At 35.8% G+C, this 21,696-nt stretch overlaps 1 protein-coding gene across 2 annotated transcripts in view; it reads left to right on the top strand.

The window, feature by feature from the left end:
• Positions 1–21,696, top strand: part of PDGFC (platelet derived growth factor C) — a 120,870-nt gene that overhangs the window by 91,392 nt on the left and 7,782 nt on the right. For both annotated transcript variants that reach the window (XM_083835113.1, XM_083835112.1), the window contains exon 5: positions 21,312–21,519. In XM_083835113.1, the coding sequence (XP_083691239.1) occupies positions 21,312–21,519 (208 nt within the window). The remainder of the gene's footprint in view (positions 1–21,311; positions 21,520–21,696) is intronic.

A 21,696-nucleotide genomic window follows, 5' to 3' on the forward strand; every position in this document is an offset into this window, starting at 1 on the left:
GTTTAAATTATGTCAGTTACGAGTTTGGCATAGAAAACTTGATGTAATAAAGTCCATTTTTACTTGGGGGAGCGGGTGAATGGGATACTTGATGCCTGAGGTGCCATTAAGGAATGCATGACTGATTGCCAAAGTAGTTATTAATTATTCAGGGCACTCAGAACAAAGCAGCTCCAGTTAAAGTTGAAGCTGGGGGTGACTATATTCCCCCTTCTTTTTTGGCATATGGTAGCGTGTCATTTGTCATGAAAGATCTTGCCAAAGATCTTTGCTAAGAACAGACTTAACCCTCTTCTATGCAAGTGAAGATGAAGAGCAAAATCCGAGAAGGGTCTTAAATGGCTGACCTGGTTTAAAAGTGATTTGGCAGGTGTTCTGTGATTTTGGTGCAGTACCTGTATGGCTACCTAGATTTCAATCCAAGAGAGGTGTGTTTTTTTTTCTTTGATGGAGAGATGATGTTAGTAGTGCTCTTGCTATTAACGGTAACACTTAAGATTAATATTATGCAGCTAATCTGTTTAAGGCCATCTAATAATTATTCCTCTATTTCATCCAAATTAGCTAAGCTTTGAATTTTTTTCGGTGTTGAGCATGTTAGTTTTGTTTGTGGAATCTTTTTAAGTTGAGCTTTTTTAATGAAAAAATGCAAATAAAATTCAAATACTAATAGAAAAAGTGCATACTAAGAAGAGAAAAAAGAAAGCTCTTACCTAGCATTCCCTTCCTTTGAAAAGCCCACAGATTCCAGAGATATCAGATGTGTATCTCACATGTCAGGACCAAAGCCCAAGAGAGGCCTAACTTTGGCTGCAATAACTGAAAATCCATCCAGAAACATCACAAAGGACATTGTTGATCTCCTAAACAAAGGTGAAGGAAGGGCTTTAGCTGCACTTTCTCAAGAAGTAATCAAAAGTTTCTGGAAGATAAATAACATGATTTCAGGGTTGTTTAAGCCAAGGTTGCATGAAGCAGCAGGAGAGTATACAAGTGTTATTTAGCACATTGGAATGCCACATGAAACAAAAGAGGACTGTGAAAATCCTTCATACGTTGTGAAGGACTCTTAAACAAAAATTCTGTGTGCAGAGTTTCCACTGATTACGTACAGTGAAACCTAAGCCCATATAAATCAATAAACTCCTAAAGATGCTCAAGGTTGCAAATTCGATCATTTAATTTTTGTGTGTGGCAAAGAATGATGCATTGCCAGTCAGAGAGGTTTTTGTACTAATTCTTTCCTTGAGGATTTGATTTTGCATTAGGTTTGTGCTGAGGACTAAAGAATTCCTTTTTTTTTTTTTTTTATGTGGGATATTAAAGATTACCCACAAATACATAGATAGAGACATACTTCAGGTTCAGTTCATGTAAATCAAAAAACTACAAAGAGTACACAAATGAAGATGGCTATTATCCATGCGGCTACAATGAAAGGAAAAGAAAACTTTGAAGTAGAAAGAACCTTTGAAGGGTATCTTCTAATAAAATCATAATGTCATGTTTCCTTGTGACTATATCTCATTTTGTCGCATGGACACCATAAAAAAAATTAAAGCAGTTACTAGGACAGCTCAGTGCAAACACTCTTTAACCTCCTTAAATGCCCTAAGATGTGAAAAAATGTTGGAAATAGATTGGAAAAGTATTTCAAATTCATGATGCTGTCTTTTGTCTTTAATGTCTATAAGCTGCTAAGGGCTTTTATTAGGCTTGCATTTAGTAATAAATATTTATTACTGTCAGTGATTATTTTCATTAATTGCAAACTTTTGGAAACTTTATTTGGGTTTCTCTTAGTATTTCAGTCAAGTTCGTGCATCCATAATTAATTTGAAAATACATATTTTACATGGTTTATCACTTAGTTTATTGTAGGATTCTACAAGTAATCCTGCATATATGTTCTGCTTTTGTGTGCTCTTTTTTTTTCTTTCTTGTTTTATATCAAAAAGTGTGAAAGACAAGTTAAAGGTAGAAGGAGGAGTGTTTGTGTCTTTTCTCTTCAAAAGAGACAATTCAAAATTCTCCTGGAATGTGATGACTCTGGGAGCAGTCTGACTAGCGTTTGTGGGATCTTAAGTAATATTATTTCTGTTTGGGAATGATCTGAAAGAACTATATTTTGCCAACTGATGAAAAAGCAGAAATAATAATAATAATTTTTATATTAATCTAGGAAAGATACTAATATGGAAAATCTAGTCTGCATTAATGATGCAAGGAATAGAATACATGAATATGGAGAAGATGGGCTCGGGAGAGATACCAGCCTTGTGGATTACCATAGCAGTTACCTTTGGTGTTAATTGTATCATTCAACTTGACTTCATTGTCTATTAAGTTTATACCTGCTAATAAGCAAGGAACACATCAATAATGAAAATAATTTTTTATTTTCCAGTATACCCAGTATATTCTGGGTATGAGATTGTGTACTTAGAGTAAAACACAGTTAAACATCAAAACTGAAAATTTAAAAATAAATAATTTTTTGTCATTCATCTCATTTTGCCATTTCAGATTGAGTTCTTAATGAGAAAAATGGCTCCATTATACTAACGGATATAAACAAACAAACAACAACAAAAAAAAAACCTCTCACGTTTTTCATTAGTATTTGGGTGTTTCTTTTTTCTTTTCTTTCCCCTCCTGGGGTACTTTTATCTGTATTTTTTTATATATATATATATATATTTATGTTTCAAGCATTATATAATTGTCTAGTTGACTATCCCTTTTCCAATTTCCAGGATCAACATGTTATTCGCAGCTTTTGGAGAAAGCGTGCTGATGGCTTCTCTACAAATCCCAAACCAAAGTGATTCTGTCCTATTCTCAAAGTAATCCCCTGTGTAACTAGCACAGTTCTAGATTTTTTTATGGTTTCAAATACTGAGAAGTTGTGTCTGACATGCCTGATAGTGGAAAAAAAGTAAGCAAATGTACACTTGGTACTAGGTTTCAAGCACCACCATAAATTTCAGTTTTGCTATTTTAGTTACGTTCAATGATATGTCCCTATCCTTTTTACTGTCTTTAGTTTAGTCATGCCACAGTCCTATCCCAATAAAATAGGGGCTCCGTAACTCTTTATTTGTGTGTACTGTGCTGCTTTTTCTTACCATAATTTTGGTAGGGAAAGATGAAAGCAGAAATGAAAGGAGAAATTTGGGGACAGAACAAAGAAAAGAGTTACTTAGTGTAGTTTATCTGTCCATCTTTTTACCTATGGTACAGATCTGAAAGGACCCTTGGTAATTACAGAATTACAAGCTAAAAAATGGAATAATGGAGGTGCTTTTGTAGATGACTGCACAGTCTAACACCACGGACTGGCAGAAGCACCTCTTTAAATTCAGGAGAAAAATTCTTGACAGGGTAATAACACTGTGTAGTAGCTTCAGGGTGGGAGTTTGCTTGAGGAAAGATTAATGTGGGGTATTGGTGGTGGCATTAAGAGAAATCGTTTCCTTTCTAAAAAGGAATAGATAATAAGCACTATGGGAATACCAAAATTTGCACCTGTCTTGTCTTTGCAGTACCTGGCCTCTAGTGTTACAGATGGGGATTATGAGCTGTCATTTGTTAGCTTATCGTAAGTGCTCAAAACTTTTTTTAATGATGATGATGAAAGGCTTGGCTGAAGAAGCCAGGATATTTGTTGAAAAGTTTTCGGTTTTGTTTTCATGGGAAAGTCTAGATAATCACAAAGCTGTTGAATCTGTTCTTTCAATTATCTCTGACTATGGTGCTGGAGAAAGAATTCAGGAGGGTTGTTTCCATGTTGACTGCTGATAGCTGGTACACATTGACGAAGAACTTTAATTGCTTAAAAAATGGAAACAAGCAAAAACCTTGCACGTGAGAACAGAGGGCAATTTCTGTTTGGCAAAAGACATTTCCAGGGGCTCAGGCTGCTTGAGTATTCATTTCACTCTAGTTTTGAACTAGGCAATAAATTGTAGGAAGAAAAATGCTAAGAATCATTTATGAGGAGAACTAAACTGCTAGGCTTCAAATTGAAGGGAGCAATTTAGTGCATGAAAGACCTGGCTTAATGGCACTTGAAAAATGGATGTATGAAAGCAGATGGCGCACCCTTTGGAAGAAATTTTGCATATAACCCTATAGACAGTGCAAAGTTGATATTTCCTAATAGCCCTTCCCTCTCATCTGCGAAAGGATACCTAGGGGAAACTCCATAACTGTCCTGACACCATGTGCAACAGTTCTCAGGTCTCACTAGAGTTGTTTGTTAAGTGATCAGGGGAATTTCAGTGTAGTGATGTGCACATTTAAATCAACCCAATGCTTTATTGTCTAGTACGTAGCCCTGGTGTCTTTTGGTAGCACTTAGCTTGAAAGTTTCTCAGGGGAGATCTGTTGTTCAAAGCACTCTTCTAGTAGCACGGCAAATAGCTCTTGAACAACCTGACAGTCTTTAGCAAGACAGATGCTATGCTACAGTAATTTTGTTAGAAGTCCATATTTTCATGGTTTGGTGAATAATTGGTGTAGTGAGTACAACTGAAGAACTGAATTCTCAAATGTTTTGTTTTCAGTAGGTCTATTTAAACTATTTTTGTGTCAAAAGAAACAGTCTAAATCTGTCATGGGACATTTCTAATACATTGCAGTTTGGATCTTTACTGAGAAGATCATTTATGTATCATATATGTGTGTGAATGTAAAAAAATATTAAAAAAAATCAAAACTTCGAAACCTCTAAAATCGTTATAGATACAAATTCTGCTAATTCTGTACAACTGACCCCAAACTTCCCTGCTGGGTGACAAGACTGAACTGACTAGGTAGCCAAGGAGAGTAAGATGACTTAGTTGACCTGAGTTATCAAGGTCATTCAGTCATCTGTATTTCTTTGGGAAGAAAGGACCAAATGCCACAATGTTAAAATGTGCTAGCTGTCAGGGCAGTTAGCCACATACATGTAGGATTTTGATATGTAAGCTGTTAATATGGTTACCCTTACTTATCTTTTAACAATCACTCTGATCTACTGAACTCTTCTGAACATGGTTGTCTTCAGGTTTTTCAATGCGAGGTGTTCTGGGTAATCAAAGGTTAATAATAACGTACTTACAGTTCTTGAGTCATCTGCGTAATGCCTTTTTGGTTTGGAATTCATGTGTTCTAGTCAAAGTAAATTCTATAATCCTTCTCTTGTTCGCAGTCTGTCCATATATGTAACTTTAAATACTGTACTTACTTTTTTTAATTGCCTTTCTGCTTAAGAAAGTCATAGGCACCTTTCATGTGGAAAAAAAGAAAACTAGCAATTAGGTGCTCTGAAATAGAAGTATGTCTCTTGATGCAACACAAATGTAGAGTTAAGGTTCATAACTTTGAAACCAGCACTTTGCTGCTATAAAAGACTTCGGAATACAGCCCAGCTTTACACCAGGAACTAAAAGACATGGTGAAATCAGCAGTACAATGAAAAAAGGAAAAATTGTCCAATGTTTTTTCAATTATATTCCCAATCGTCATTAAGAATAAAAAGTAGAGTTACTTTTAGAACTAAATATTTAGATGGATGAAAAATGATAAACAATTTGGAAGTAATTTACTACTTTTCTAACAAAACGCATCTAAAAGTACTAGAGCTTAAGGGCCACACCTGCACATCTGTGATGTGGTAGAGGGGATCAGAAGGTGAAGCTGAGCCTTGTGCAAAGTCCACTGTACAGAGGCAAAGCACTCTTCAGGCAGCCTTCTGCTCTGCTGTAGTAAACCAAACTGTTCTGGTTATCTTCTGCAGAGCAGCGTTACAATCCCGCTTAATTTACAGCCTTACCTTTGAGGCAATGTTGTTGGGGAAGAGCAAAGTAAATTCAGTTGTTACTTTTGCAAGTTACTTGCCTATGCCTATATGTAGTTAAGGATTTATTTATACGTTTGCATAGAATTAAGATTAAACAAAAGTGCGTAAAGTAAACCCTAATGTATGTTTGTAACAGTGCTAGTAAATAATATAGATAGATAGATTTTCATTTAGATAACGGGTACAATTGCGGGGTCTTTTGTGATTAGTTTGAGATTGTGGTTGTTGACCATTGTTTTAAGCATAATCTTTTTTTTTTCTTTTTTTTTCTTTTCTTTTTTTTTTGTCTTTTACTGCCTCCATTTCCATCTCTTACTAGTATACCTAGTATTTTTAAAAACTGCATTAGAGAAGTGTTTCTTTAATTTGGAAAAGAGAGTTGTCATGCTGTTTAATAATAATAAAAACATTTCCACAATAAGGTTTGATATTTCATTACCTGCAAGTGCTTAAAAATTGTAGGGGAATTCAGGAGATCAATAAATGAAAAGCTGTCTCAATATGAACAGAAACACCACCTTTGCTCTTCAGGCTGTTTACAAAAAAAAAAAAAAAAGTAATGATAATTTTAAAAACAATCATGCCAGTCTGCAGAGCATTATGAATGGAGCTATACAAAGCAACACTGTACAAAGCTATTATACAGAAATGCCAGTGGATAATTTGTATGTAAGGTCTGGTCTAAATTTCATGGTTAATGCTTGGAGGAGTGGCAAAATAATAAGGGGATGTCATCATAAAAATCTGAAAACAGGCAAATCATTTTAACAATATAGTTTTAAGAAAAAAAAAATACCACATTCCATTCTTAATTTCTCTTTAAATCCAATTTCCTAATAGTGTGAGAGTATATTTTCTTACAAAATACTTCTTACCAAGACATGTTTCTTTATTTAATCAAACACTTACAAATATCAGTGCCCTAATCTAGCAACCAGAGAGCTCGCAAAGAGAAGCAGGGAAGGACCACAACTTGTATAGGTGCAACGTGTGAACTTTTCATTATGGATATATCTGGATATATCTGGACGCCTACCTGGGCAGCCTGCTCTAAGGAACCTGCTTTGGCAGGGGGGGTGGACCCAATGATCTTTCAAGGTCCCTTCCAACCCCTACAATTCTGTGATTCTGTGATATTTTATATTCTGAATCTGTTGCAGGCTGTTACTGGACACAGAACACCATGTGTAATAGGCCACTGCTTCATTGCACCTTCCAGTGATATTTTCTGCTTCAGAAAAGGATGGCAGCTTTTTTGGGCTGCTAGATATTGAGGTTTCAAGGAGAAAGCAAAAATTATGGTCAGGTTACCTAAGGAGGGAAAACTGGCCAGATTGTCATTCAGTACAAATCATTCAGATCATTCAGTACAAATGATATTCCCCTAGTTTTTGTCAGGGCTAATGCTAAATTACTTTAGCATTATTCTAACAGTGTGTCATCTTTGGTTTTATTATTGCATGTAAATTTAATGTTCGTTATTTCTATTCATCTAGTGATAAACACACAGTTCAAATTTCAATAATAGATAATGTTACCCTTTTCAATTTATAGGCTCTTGAAATCTCTGGATGTTTTGATTAACTCTTTTATGTTGTACAGATAGTGTGACTGCTGACAGACAGATTTTCAAACAAACAGATCCCATTGCCCTCAACAGGAAATATTAGGTATTGGACTCTGAAAAATAGTGACCACATCATCAAAGCAATGGCCATGCTATCCAAGTATAAATAGATTATTTTTAAAATATATATTGATTAATTCATTGGCAAATAATTGTGTCTCTGTATGTGTTTATTAAATTGAGAATAAAGTACTGGCCACAGAGATCTAATTCCACTGTTGCTACCTATTCCTCTAAATTTCTGAGTGAGTGAATTATACATCATGGAGCAGTTTCAGCAGTGAAGTAAAGATTACCAGGACAAATTTAACTTTGATGGAAATTGTGTTAAGGATAGCATTGATATTATAATACTGAGATCACAATCAGTGTTTATCTCAAATTTCATACTGTTTTAATTTTCTGTGAGAATACTGATATAGTACTTTCTATAGGGAAAAAAAAGAAAGATGTCAATATGTAATTTTGTTGCTTACTAAAGCATCTTTGTTTTTCTCAGAATTCTGTTATAACGCAATTCTTGTTAAGGTAATCCACATCCTTATTGTTTGAGCAGACAATATAACTTCAAATAGCAAAATGTTCTCTTCCAACTTTTAAACTCGAGTATAATTTTTAGAGAGGGAATTTTTTATCCATATGAATTTAGTCAAATTATATTAAGTTTATAGTGATGTACTTGAAATGACAATTCTTCTCTCATTCCCCAAGTGGATTATACTGGCATATCCTATTAATAATTTTCATTCATGCAACTCATGTTTGTCCAGTGTGACTGCACAGATAAAGATACAAAACTGCTTTAAATTAAGTTGCATATTTTGTAATATTTAGATTAGATATTGGGAAGAAATTCTTCACTCAGAGGGTGGTGAGGCACTGGTACAGGTTGCCCAGAGAAGCTGTGAATGCCCCATACCTGGCAGTGTTCCAAGTCCAGGCTGGATGGGGCTTTGGGCCTGGTCTGGTGGGAGGTGTCCCTGCCCATGGCAGGGGGTTGGGACTGGGTGGTCTTTAAGGTTCCTTCCAACTCAAACCATTCTATGGTTCTATGAGTATATAATGGAGAAAGCTAAGAACATGATGATAACAGCACCTCAGCAAACAGGTGTCTCTTACCTATATGACTGTTTACAGAGAAAAGATTTCCACCAAGTAGTAGATTGACTCTTTCTTCAGCAAAGCACAGCAGTCATTCTAGTCAATTTAGCTGACTTGTTTAACATTGCTTCTTAAGTATAATTTTTGCAGTACCTCACAATTACACGTCATTTTTAGTATTGAGAACCTTCAGAATTGGTTCCTGTTATCTAAACATATCTTGCAGATCATGTGGAAGGAATCCCACCTGCAGTACTTCTAAAACATGGCTTTTTACCATCACTTAAAATTTATCTTCTTATTTGTCCTATATCTGAAACTGTTTTGTCAAGCATTCAAGTGATATCTGTAGAGAAAAGGTTTGGTCTCGACCTTTGTGATCGTATGTCTTTGAGACACACTTTCTGTCTGGATCAACAGATAGCTCATGGTTAGAAAGATCTCACCAGATCTTTCAGTCTGGTACACTAATGCAATAAATGACTTTATGTAATGTTGGATTCAACAGAATGTAATCAATGTCTGCAGTTCACAGAAAAACATGTTTTTTATGGGCTGGAAAATTCAGGTGGAATCAATGCTTCACACTTTGACTATTTAAACTGATAATAAACCCCACATTGAACCACTTCCTAGGTTGTGATGAATAGCAGCCCATGAAACCGCGGTTAATTAAAGCTTAGAAAACTACAGTTTTTGATGTCTGTGTTCTGTAATTAGTTCCATATATTCTCCATGAAATCATCAGAAACACCCAGTATTCCTGATTCAGTGAACAGGAAAATAGGAGACTGAGGAAGAAAATATTTTAAGCATAAACAAACTCTAGCAGAAATGAAAGCAGAAAAGTATGTTTAAGTGTATAAATATTAATTTTCAAATGGCTGTTAACAATTTTAAAAAGGGTACCTGAGAAATTAAATGAACAATGACCCTGCAGAAGGCTTTGCAACTTTGACTAAAATTACTCCTTTGGAAAAAAACAACTCGCTGTGTTTAGATGGTAGGACAGTACTCTGTTAAAGGATTAGGATTAGTGCAGTGTTACGTTAGCGTGTGGCACTTCCTTTCTTGTGCAGATAACTGGTTTGGGGTTTGTAGCTTTAGAGCAGGGTGAGTGTGCAAGAACGGAGAACTAACCTGAAAGGAGATGCAACCATCTGACAGACAAGATCCAATGAAGTCAGCATGACAGTACTAGCAATTCTGCTTGTAGGATTGGGGCCATAATCGATAACCTGAATAGACTCTCTTAAAACTTGATGAGGAAAAGTAATGGCCTGGTTGACAAGATAACATGATTTTTCAAACTTTTTTGTTACAGAGTGCCAGTTTTACTCATATTATGTTAGCAAGCCCTAATTAAAAATAATCAAGACTTGGTCTTGTTGACCAGGAAACTTGGAGGTAATTTGAACACATCTGTGGACAGTGACAGTGTTATAACCAAACCTCTGTCAGGCTTAAATGAAAATTGATTGATTTATTAGCAGTCTTCAGGAGAATCAGACTTTGCTCTACAACACACTGGATGTGTTAATACCATGGGTTTATTACTTGGCAGATTTCCCTTCCTTCTTTGTTTACATGTCTAACAAAAAGGGCTGAGAAGGAATTGCATGTGCAAAAGAAAACGTTGTATATTTATGCATTATAATAAAAGTAATTAGGCTATTTATTTTAATAATTTATTTTTTTAAATAATACCAAGAAGCAGGCTGAGGCAGTTACTTGTAGCGGTGCCTTAAAATTCAACCTATTCTAATTTAATGGATTTGTTCATGCTGCAAGCAGCATAGAACTTCATGGGAGAGTACTTGAAATAGAATGAAGCAGTCTGCTTTCAAACCATCTTTGAAGGCTCCATTTTAAGTAGCAGCCATACAGATTGAAAAAATAGAGCATGGAAGAAATGTGTCTACTTTTATTTTATGGCTGATGCTAAAACCATCTTCTTAAGTGGGTTATATTACATACTATTTTGAGGTTTCAAAGAAATTGTAAATGATACTGCCAAAGGAACTTCTTCTGCTCACAAACAACCAACTTTTATTAAAAACCTGTTCCTCTGAAGTCCTGGTTATAACCTGTGACTCCCTCGTTTTCTTCAAGAGAAAGTAGCCAAATTAAAGTTTAAAATAGGAAGTAGTTTTATGAATTTCCATATTCTCATGTGAATAAAGGCTTGTGGGCTGACATGCAAACAAAAAAATATTTTTTTTTCCCAGCAGATATTCTATATTTAAGTATATAGGCATGCAGTTACTGCTTTTTGTTATAGCATTAATATAACAACTTTTAAGGGTTAAAATAGGTTAAAATATACAAAAGGAGAAATAATCACTGAAAGGAAAAAAATGCAATAGGGTTTGATAGTGTATACAGAAGAATTGGGGTTATGTCTAGTCAATGGAGTAAATATAAAAATGATTTAGCATTAGTTTGTTTCTAGAATTCAGGATTTTCCTCAGCATAATCTTACACGTTTTGTTGAAACTACAAGATTACGAGATAAATTCTGTGTAGTACAATCACAGAAAGGCAAGGCTAGAAGGGAATTTGGTAAGATCTTTTCTGATCCATTCTCCTGCTCTAAGAAGGGATTAGATAGACAGTTTATTCTTGCTAGATATTTGTACTGTTCCTGAGGTTCAGGGGCAAAGATTTCACAGATCTGCTCAATCATCTGTTGCACTGCTTTACATACTATGATTTTTTTTTCCCCAACATAAATCTTACTTCCTGTCATTGATGGACTAGGGAACAGCTGATCATCTGATGCTCTATTACATGTTTGTTATCGCATCTCCTGTCAGTCTAGATTAAAGAAACTTGTATCACTCAATCTTATCGTATTTCATGTTTTCTTTTTCTTCTTGCTTTTTTTCTCTGAGTGTTTTCTGTCTGCCTGTATCTTAAAACTGCTGGAGATAAAACTGAACATTGTATTTCAGCTGAGACACCTCTGGCAGCTCAATAGTCCAGCACTATGATGCTGTTCTGAATGCATCTGAATGAGATTTGCCTTTTTCATAACAAGATCACATTGTCTCCTATTTCTTGTTACAATTTCTGGTCTCCTGTACCTCTGTTTATTCTACTACAGGACTTCTTCTGGAGTACTTAGGATTTTGAACTTCTGTTTATAATCTTTTTTGGTTCTAAATGCAAGTTGTTTTGGAATATGTTTTTCTTAGGAAGCGAAATTTCTCTATTTAAGCATACGTTTCCAAATTATTTTGCCTTTTAGTTATTGTGTAATCACACATTGTGTAATTATGTTTGTGTGCATAATTTATAAAATATATATATGGAAGTATATTGAAGTCACATGAGATGGGAATTAAGAGATATAGTAGAAAATACGTAGTTAAGAGTGATACAGCTGGACATTATGAGTATGTTAGATCACCATTATGGCTAGCTGTATAGGACTGCAAAAGCTAGCTCAAAGATCTAAAGTCTGGCTTGTTCAAACAGTGTGAGAATCTGTACATGGGCAATGCAGTCATAGCCTCTACCTTTGGGTAGAGGGTCATTGGGTTATGATGTATCTATTACATATAAAGCAAATTTACAGAAATTACTTTTCTTCACAAATCTTAATACGGTAAATCTCTAGCATGTTTGATGACACTAAAGAATGATACATGAGGACAGAGCTGAGGTGCCTTCCTTGCAAAGTAATTTTTTTGTTCAAGGACTTTTTACCTTCAAGGCAGGACAAGCTCTGATTTGCAGTATCTGCTGTACAGGAATGTTGGGTGTGTTCCTTTTATTGTGATATGAAATGAACAGAAACCTGTTGTGGAATGCAATTTAGTATGTATACTGAAGGATCACCTTAAAATTGCATATACTGTGGAAGTCATTTTCATTGCCCTTGCCAAATACACTTTCCAGTTGTAATAAACAGTCATTCCTAGTGTTTAACGTTTGATGAACCTCCTATGAACTTACTGGGAAAAGTAAACATTTTCATAAAAACAACTACCCATTTCTAATACCTAGGGGGAACTTAGAGAAAGGAGTTCATTCCCTGACTCCAAACACTTGCTGTTGTTCCATTTGGTTAAGCTTTTTATAAGTATTCACATATTTTGACTTAAATGAGTAAATAAAAAAAATGCACCTTCAAACATGATGTCCTTTAATTATGGCTGACCACATCCTCTCTTCAGAACAACTGCACTTGTGTTGACTGTTTAGTTCTTGTAAACGACTGTCTGTCAAGCAAGAACTAGAGCTTTGTGTACAGAACAACAAAATCCTTCTATAAATCATAAATGTAACAGATGCAGGTGCGTTTCCTGTATGAATTTTGGGTGTGTATATAAATGAGGTGATTAATATTCATAGTAACCCAATTTGCAGTAAGATTTGAGCTAACATTCCTTCTGCTGTATCTAAATGCTCACTGTAGTCTTGTGGTTTTAGGATTTTTTTTTGCATTGACACGTTCGTGCAGTGAGACTTTTAAATTACTGCTTGTCCAACAATGATATTCCTCCATTTAGATGATAATTTCACATCTAAAGTATAATTTGGATTGTTCTGTTGCAAATCTTGCCTTAACTGAAGTGTAAACTTTTCCCCATTTCAGCCTACAGCAGGTATGTATACAGGACTTGCATACTTTCAAAGCTTTAGTGAAATAAGTTAATTTGAATTGGGATTCTTTTAGTTTTGTCTTTCCACTAAAATTCAGCTAAATATTGGGGCCAAGGATCTCTGTGCATTAAATTTGAGTTTTGGTCTGAACCGTGAAAAAAGAATGTATTTATAATGAGATCCTAATACTCAGAAAAGCATTTTTTTTTCTCTCTCAGTATTTGATATATAACAAAATTTATAAGACTTCCCTTGTAGGAAGGAATTGCAGGTTTAAGACAGCATTCATCAAAATAGGACGTTCCAGAGAATAACATGTAATGAATAAAAATATACCAAGGGTTATTATAAGGGTTTATTACAAGGTTATCAAGGGTTTACAAAGGGTTTATTTATTCAGGTGTTAAAAAACACTTCTTATTCAGCTTTCTAGTCTTTCATTCAAGTATCTTTGTATGCCCGTGAAATAATATTTTAGTGCAAAGTGTTGTTATGAACAGTCACAAAGTACGCTACTGTCTTAATCACTATTTGAGCGCAAGAGAAACGTAGAGGTTCTTTTTCTTATGGCTCTTCTCACACTGGGTGAAGAGAGCTCACTGTAAATTTCCTTTAAAGTCTTATTTAGAAGAGAGGGATTTATAAACAAGAAGCCAGTGCTTACAAAGGATTAAGGTTCTGGGAGTAGTTATGGTTTAGATATTACTCTTTCGCAAATATACTTTATAGGAATCAAAACCCAAGGATTATATACCTTAAATTAGTTTGCATATCTGTAGTAATCTGAAAACAACAACAACAACAACAAGAAAATTACTTGATGGAAGGACTGCGGATGAAAACTGCCATAGCGATTTGACTTTGAAACTTTCTATGTCGTGGAGATAGTTTGTGCCATAACTTGTTCTGTCCTTCTAGGCCTGATTCATTGCAGCACTGTGTTTGCTTTTAGATGCTCTTTGTTCAACTCAGTACGTCAGGACACACATTCAACGTAAGTCTTGAGTGTTTGGCTACTGAGTCAAAATACATCTGAGTCATAAGAGGTCTTGCATTTCTTTGGGTCTTCTGTCTAGAAACTTTTATTATTCAGTACTACAGCCACAAGTTCCTAATGTAATCGAATATGGTAAAAATCCACAGTGAAGGTAGAAAGGTATCAACATTGATTCCTCTTGCAACTACTAGCAGGCTGAGTCTGCAAGCTTTGTGGATTCTAGGGCTAGAAGGCATTGTACATGTCATGGTTTGAGACCTCTGCAGTTGCTAGAGACACTGGTGACACAGCTTTCAAGTAGAATGGTCTGTCTCTTCTCCTCTCCTTAACTGAAAGAAAGAATAAATCAGTAAATTAAAGTTCTTGCCCAAAAGAATACAGGAGTCACTGAGTTATTTTGTAGTAATACTGTCAGAGGACAAGACAGAGAGAAATTTGGTAATTTTGTACTGGTTATGAATTCCTGATGAAGTACTGTGTGCTGCTTCACTGAGACTTATCCAGATACACTGAAAAATTCAGTAACTTCATGCAGCCACATCCAAGAAGGATACTTCTCTGTGTATACATTTCACAGAAGACGCTACAGTTACCACAATGAAGTGCACTGTATGGAAGGCCTTATTGTGAGCTTTAGTTTTCTTCTTTTTGCCACCTTCTGATTTTCTAAATGAATTAGTGTGGATTATTGCTGATACATGTGGTCACAGGAAAAAGCAAGATGTATTTTTGTACATATATAAACACACACGTATGTATACACATATGTGATTACAGATAATTAACTTAGGAAGAGAATAAACTAAATCAGTAAAGTTTTCTTGAAAATGGCCTCCAGAAGTTATTGCTATCGATGTCATCCTCTGAGAGTTCACGAACTTGCTCTAGATAGGTGTCAGTTTTGGCTTCAGATGAGTGATTCTCTCTCCTATGCTGTGTATTTCAAAGGGTGTGAAGGTGCACAGGCTTCAGGCAAATAGCTGTGATTTGCAGGAAGAAAGCTGATGCTTAGTGACATCCTGTGCAATTTTCATGCAGCCAATTTCCGTGAGAGCACGTCCCAGTTGTTTCCAGCACCATTACAATTCTGTGAACAGCACAGAAACTCTATTTGGGGGAGTGTGTGGGACTTTTCCAAATATATTTTATCTCAACACTGTCTGCTAACCTGAGGAAATATTAGGCTGCTCCCAACACTACTTTTATATGTCTTTATTCCTTTATTCACACTTGTGACAGGAAAAGACAGACAGGAAGCAATCCATTCACTTTCCCTTGTGACCTTTCTCCTGTTGGGGATTATGGAAACAAGAGTAGAAACGGTGTACAACTTGAAGCCCATTAAAAAAAAGCTAGTGGTGTAGAGTTTGTAAAGCCATCTCTGGCTTTAAGACATAAATTGCTGCAAGGACATGGATACTCAGAAAGTAAGGTTTTCACTGAGATAAAAGGAAAGCCCTGTATGAATATGAAGTGAGGCTTAGACAAGAAAAATTAGGAAGCCAGCAGGAGCGGGAGGCTCTGTGAGGAAGGAGGGGGCTGTCATCCTGTGTCCAGGGTCCCACAGGCAGTAGCTGATTAAGTTGAGGAGGGTTGGTTCCCCTACCTGCTGGTCATTTGACTGGCAGAAGTTGTATCCCCGAAGTGAGGATAGCTGAACTAGATGGGTGTTTACTTCAGTGTCACTGGAGCCTGTCTTGTCATCCTCACCGCGGCAACAGCAACTTTGGCCAAAGCGGCAAGTGCTGCATTGGATAGGAACTGTCCTGGCCTTCCTGGTTTACATCTCTCACATCCAAGTTAACACATTTGGCTTATTCCATGGCTTTGGTAGCCTAAATGGGTTACCTGCCTTTCCTCCTTCTTTTTCTTTGCTGGAGGCATGAGGGGCAGATGCTGGAACCTGCTTTCTCCACTTTGGTGGTTGCCCACCGGCCAAGCCATGGAACATCCTTGCTTGACAGACTAACAAATGGATTAGCTTTTTGTACTATTTACATGAGCACAAGTTCTTTTCAGATAGGCAATGATTTGTAGAGGCTTTTCAGAGTCATTACTGCATCTATTTATGGGAGAAGAGAAAAGAAAGAGTTACTGTTATGCCAAGAAGCTTATGTGTCCTCAGGGCAAACTCTTTCTGAGCTGGATATCTGCTCTCCCTCTAGCTTATAATGATGGTAATAGGAGGGCTACCTATGATTATAAAGGAAGAAAATAGCCTTTCTTTGTTGTGTTACAAGAATGTGCATGTACTTCTAGTTTTAATAGCATACTTCTAAATCTGTTCTTGTATAATATTAATAAAAGCTGTAAGGATCTTTCATTAGAAGAAATATGTTATTTCCTTCGAAGTACTGATCACCGTTGATTTTGGGAGGAAGGGAGATTCCTCTGAATTCTTTTTTGTTGTTACAGAGTGCCTTCTAGCCTGATGAAACCATACTGATATTTAATAGTTTCTCCAAACTGTGCCAACTGATGAATGGGTTTTCACTCAGGAACTTCTTGACAATGTTTTCTTCAAGAAAAGAAGTGAAAAAAGGGATTTCTTATGCAGAGAGGGAATTTTCTGTAGACACATTATTCACTACTTGTAAATGTCCTGTCCTGCCAAGTATTTGACTCACTTGTTTTTGTTGTTCCAGTCTTAACTCAGCAGTTGAATTGTTAAACATGAAATTCATCGCTCTTGGCAGCAGCAACCTAACAAAATTACTTCTTTCTTCGCCTCTAGCTAGAGAGGGGTAGTACCAGGACCTTGACAGTCAGTACCTATGAGGCAGGACCAAAAAGAAGGCTTTGCTTAGATTGCAAGTGGTGCTTAAGAGCTTATCCTGTGTAGTGGTAGGTGAGTGCTGTTTTGTTCTGAATGGTTGATCCTTGGAGCAGGTTCTGTGCAAGGGAATAGCACACAGATAGCAGCAGAAGGTGAAAGGCTATAACATACTGTTTAATATCCAAAGTTTTGCTCTTCATCTATCTAAATACTTCTGGATTCTTCAGATAAACTACTGAGTATCTAATAAGTGTTTATTGTATCCATTCTCTCATGGAGCTTGTGATATCAAGGAATTGCCATTACACTTACTTTACAGATTTGACAAGGCTGTGAGGCAGCTTCCATGGTATGAAATTCCTAGGGCCAGACTGAATCTAATAATGTTTGTGTTAGTGGCCACTGTGCTTTTGGTTGTGATGGTTTAGCTGTTGGAGGTCTGCGCTGTGAATAAGCTTGCGGTTAAAGAAAAATGGAAAGGAGAAATGTTCTTCTTTAGAAAGATTAGTTCTTGTTTATGATGCAGCCACATACACAGTCATGCTGACATAACAAGGAGCTGCTGCTGCCAGATGCTTTTCACCATGAAGCTGTGGCCTAAATTATATGCTCAGAAAATACATGTCAGAACAAGAAATGGATCACAGGTACTTAAGTTAGGCTGCACGCTACTTCATCCCGTAGGTCTTAGCTTCAACTGGGTAATTTCAAATTCACATGTTGCAGGGTTTTATTCAGATTTGCTGCTTCACTGATGGGTGCCGCCTTATGTGTTCCATGGATGTGTCATACACTTTTCCCTTTGGGAAAGGGGGTAGATGGAGTAGCTTTGATTCCTTCAACAGGGCATAACTTGTGTTCTGAGTGCAATAATGTGAATTTTACTCCCTAGGTTTCTTCCAGAGGCCTATTGTTACATATAACCGTCAGGGCTGGATACTTCTGTGAAGACTTCATATTATTTTCTACTTTTTTTCCAAGCCAGTATCTTAAACTGTTGCCTAAATTTGGTCTATTTGCCTTTCTTTTACACTTGTAAACACCTTAGGGAATTTCTATAAGGTGTTTGTTTTGATAGAGTCAAGTACACACATAGAAATATAATATAAACAGACCTACTGAAAATTCTGTTTGATCCAACACTAATTGTCGTCCTTGGCTGTTCTACAGGGTAGCAGAAATCCTAAGTTTTCTGCTCTGGTTTTCATTCTGAATCATTTTTAGTAACAGTAAAGACACAACTCTTTGGCTCTATCTTGTTTTTAAGCATCTTTTTTCTTGTTAAAGTAAATTGAAATTGTTTCCTGGGCACAGAAACAAAAGCCAGAGTGTTTTGTTTACAAGAGGAATCATGTTGAAATAAGAACCTTGTTGAGGTATTTTTCAAAATCTGTCTTCAGGGAAATTATGCATCCTCAGGAATAAAAATAAAAAGGTGGTCTCAAACCTAAAATATTGATATTAATCAAGGATGCATGGGACAGAAAAAAACTTTGAGAAAATCGAGTGAAATTGTAAATTGTATAAAATTGCAACAGATTATGTTAGTCAAAGGAATGAGTACCATTTTTGCTGTCCTTTTCTGTCCAAAAGATTTAAGTTAACAAATGTAATACTTATTACCAAGTAAAAGCAATATACAGTATGATTTTAAATAACGTTTATATTTAAGTTTATAAATTGAAGTTTCATAAAGGTTATTATGTCATAAATTACAGCATGTAGTTTTATGATATTGATTATCTATGATACATTTTAAGTATTTGATTTAAATTGACTACGATTATTGGGGAATACAACATTAATCTTTATCTTTATTCAAAAACGCTGTGCGATTTTGCTGTTTCAGTTAATTTTTCTTCATGTTTGGTCTGAGAATGATGAGAAAGTGATGACAACTTTAATTGTGCTACTGTTAAGCACGATGATTCACCATTTCCTCATAATATTTTAACTCTGGCAAATGCCTACTGAATCCAGAATAACATAAATCGTTTCTGTGTATTTATTGCTAAGTGTGCATGTTTGAGGTTGTGAAATGTGAAAATAGATTCTAGATCAACAGATTTTCATCCGGAATTCATCGATTTGATTTGAAAACAAAAGTTGTCAGTATAGGTGAGACACTGAAGTAAATTCTTCATCTGGAAACAAAATAGAAGAACTTTTTTGTCAGGTACTAGTTCTACCATTTGTGCCGTATTTTATTTTTCCCCTTAGCAAAACCCTGCACCTTCAAACCAGGAAATGTGACTGCTAACAAATACATCATTGTGGAGAAAAACAGGAAGAAAAAATGTAATTTTTTTTGACCAGCTGAATTACAGTGTCACAGCACTATTTTGAAACTTGCTGAGTAGCGTGTTTTGCCAAGAGCAAATATTTAAATTATAGACCAGAATCTGTTGCTTTATTATCATAACCTAATAGAGGTATCAACATGTTATTTTTTTTTAATATGGGCATTGGATAGAAGAGGGAAAGAAATACTTTAGTGTTTTGAACTCCACATTCATCCAGAATGGGAAGCAACCACTTCACTCACACTATTGAAAATATGATTAAAAAAGCAAGTTGAAAATACACTAAAGTTAGTAATACCAGTACATTAGGTTTATGTTTTGTGTTATCTTTACAAGACTCCCAGTTAAAAAACAGAACAGATCATTCTAGTCTCTGTAGTTCTTGAACACAGAGACAAGCCCTTGAAGCAAAAAATAGGAAGGGCGTGGTGGTTTATTTCCATTTGCTGCCCTTTCAACCTCAGATTTAGCCAAAAGCAAAAATGTATGTATAATAAAACTGAGAGCACAGAAGGGAGAAAATATTTATTGGTATGAAATATAGCTATGGTAGTCATACATATTTTAGAAAACTGCTATGTAATATGTAGTGCTGCAAGGGTTATTTTATTAAATATGTTTTCTTGCATAGCTGGAAATTCCTCATCAGTCTATTTCTGTGATCATTTTGAAAAGCTAAAGAAACACAACTGCTCTTACAAAGTATGTTTACACTTCACATTGGAGTACCAAGAGTGCCATTTTCACACTAAGTTTGCTGAGGAATTATATATGCATATTTATATTTTATATTTATATTAAATACATGAAAATTAAATTATTTAAATAGTTTAAGTTAATATTTTAAAATATTTAAAATATTTAAAATATTATAGTTATGTATATATATATATATGTTGACCACAAGGCATGTTAGTTCACATATTGGAGGAACATCCAGTTTGTCTTTCTTAACGTGATGTTCTGGGAAAATTCAGGAGAAGACCTCAGGAGGTCCCTAGTTTAACCTGCTCATAGTAGGGTCAGCTCTGAGGTCAGATGATGGGTCAGGGCTTCATCCCTCAGCCAGGCAGCGAAAACCTCAGGCGCAGCCTCTCTGGGCAGCCTCCTCCAAAGCCTGACTGTGTTTATAGTGAAAAAAAATTCCCTAAATCTTGCATGCACCACAATTGAGGGCAACAATGCACGTAACATTACACATTTAACTTGAAGATTCCTTGTCCTTCCTGTCCCCTAAATCAGCAGTAGTTTCAAATCTTTCTTCCTCCTTATGCAGTCCTCAGATAAATTGCCTTAGTGTAGTACTCTGGATGTAATGTTTGTAGAGCTTTGTGCCTAGGTTTCCCTTTCTGCCTTTTTCTATTCTTTTGAAAATGCAAATCAATAAATAGTTTTTAAATGGATAGTAGAGCGACCAAAATCAGAAATCTCACTTTGCTCAAATTGTCTGCTGCCGAGTGCCCCTGAACCAGCAAGTGCAAGTTTGTCAGTAAGTTTTGTGCTGTGGGAAAGTATGGAGATTTTTATAGTACTGAGTTACAGCATCTAAGTACCTTTGATAGCTTTGGGAATATGTTTTTTTTTGTTGTTTTTTTTTTTTTTTCCTTAGGAGAGAAATACTTACAGTAATGTCAGATGTTATTACTGTTAGTTATTGTTTAACCAGAAACATAATTCATAGCACTGTATGAAACATAACTGGTGCTTAATGGGACCATATTTTCACAGTCACTCTGTTCTATTTCTAAAATCTTGTCCATCACTTAGTGAACTTCTTCAAAGAACAGGTATAGCAGCATGCTATCTTTAGGGCTAGGAATGTAAGAAGTTGGAAAGCTGTCTCATGGAAGGTTGTTTACACTTATCGCTGAAGAATAATTAGGCACTTTTTGACTCTTGTCATTTGTCTTATTAGGTAAACTGTGCGTTGGAAACAAACTAGCCACTTATAAACTTTCCCAGCTATGTAACTTCATAAAGTACAATACTTTATCAAAGCAAATCCATTAAACCTCTGACTGGTACTCTTCTCTTGGCTTTGATTGCAGCACCACACAGAAGCACCTAGCCCATCATTGCTACCCCCGTCAGCTTTACCATTAGATGTATTAAACAATGCCGTTGCTGGATTTAGTACTGTGGAAGAACTTATCCGGTACCTTGAGCCAGATCGGTGGCAGCTGGATTTGGAAGACTTGTACAGGCCAACGTGGCAACTTCTTGGAAAGGCATACATTCATGGAAGAAAATCAAGAGGTAAATTACTTTTCTGTTCGGCCTTGCAGTTTTCTACAGATGTGTTTTCTTGATAAAGAAACAGTAATTAAGAACATTCTTCACCTCAAACATTTGATTCCAAGAAAGGAATACATTAGAGATCATTGTTGGTAGCTATTCTTATGATCATGGTATCTGAGAAAGGACAATAACTAA

Source organism: Anser anser, assembly GCF_964211835.1.
Source record: "Anser anser genome assembly, chromosome: 4".
NCBI lineage: Eukaryota > Metazoa > Chordata > Aves > Anseriformes > Anatidae > Anser > Anser anser.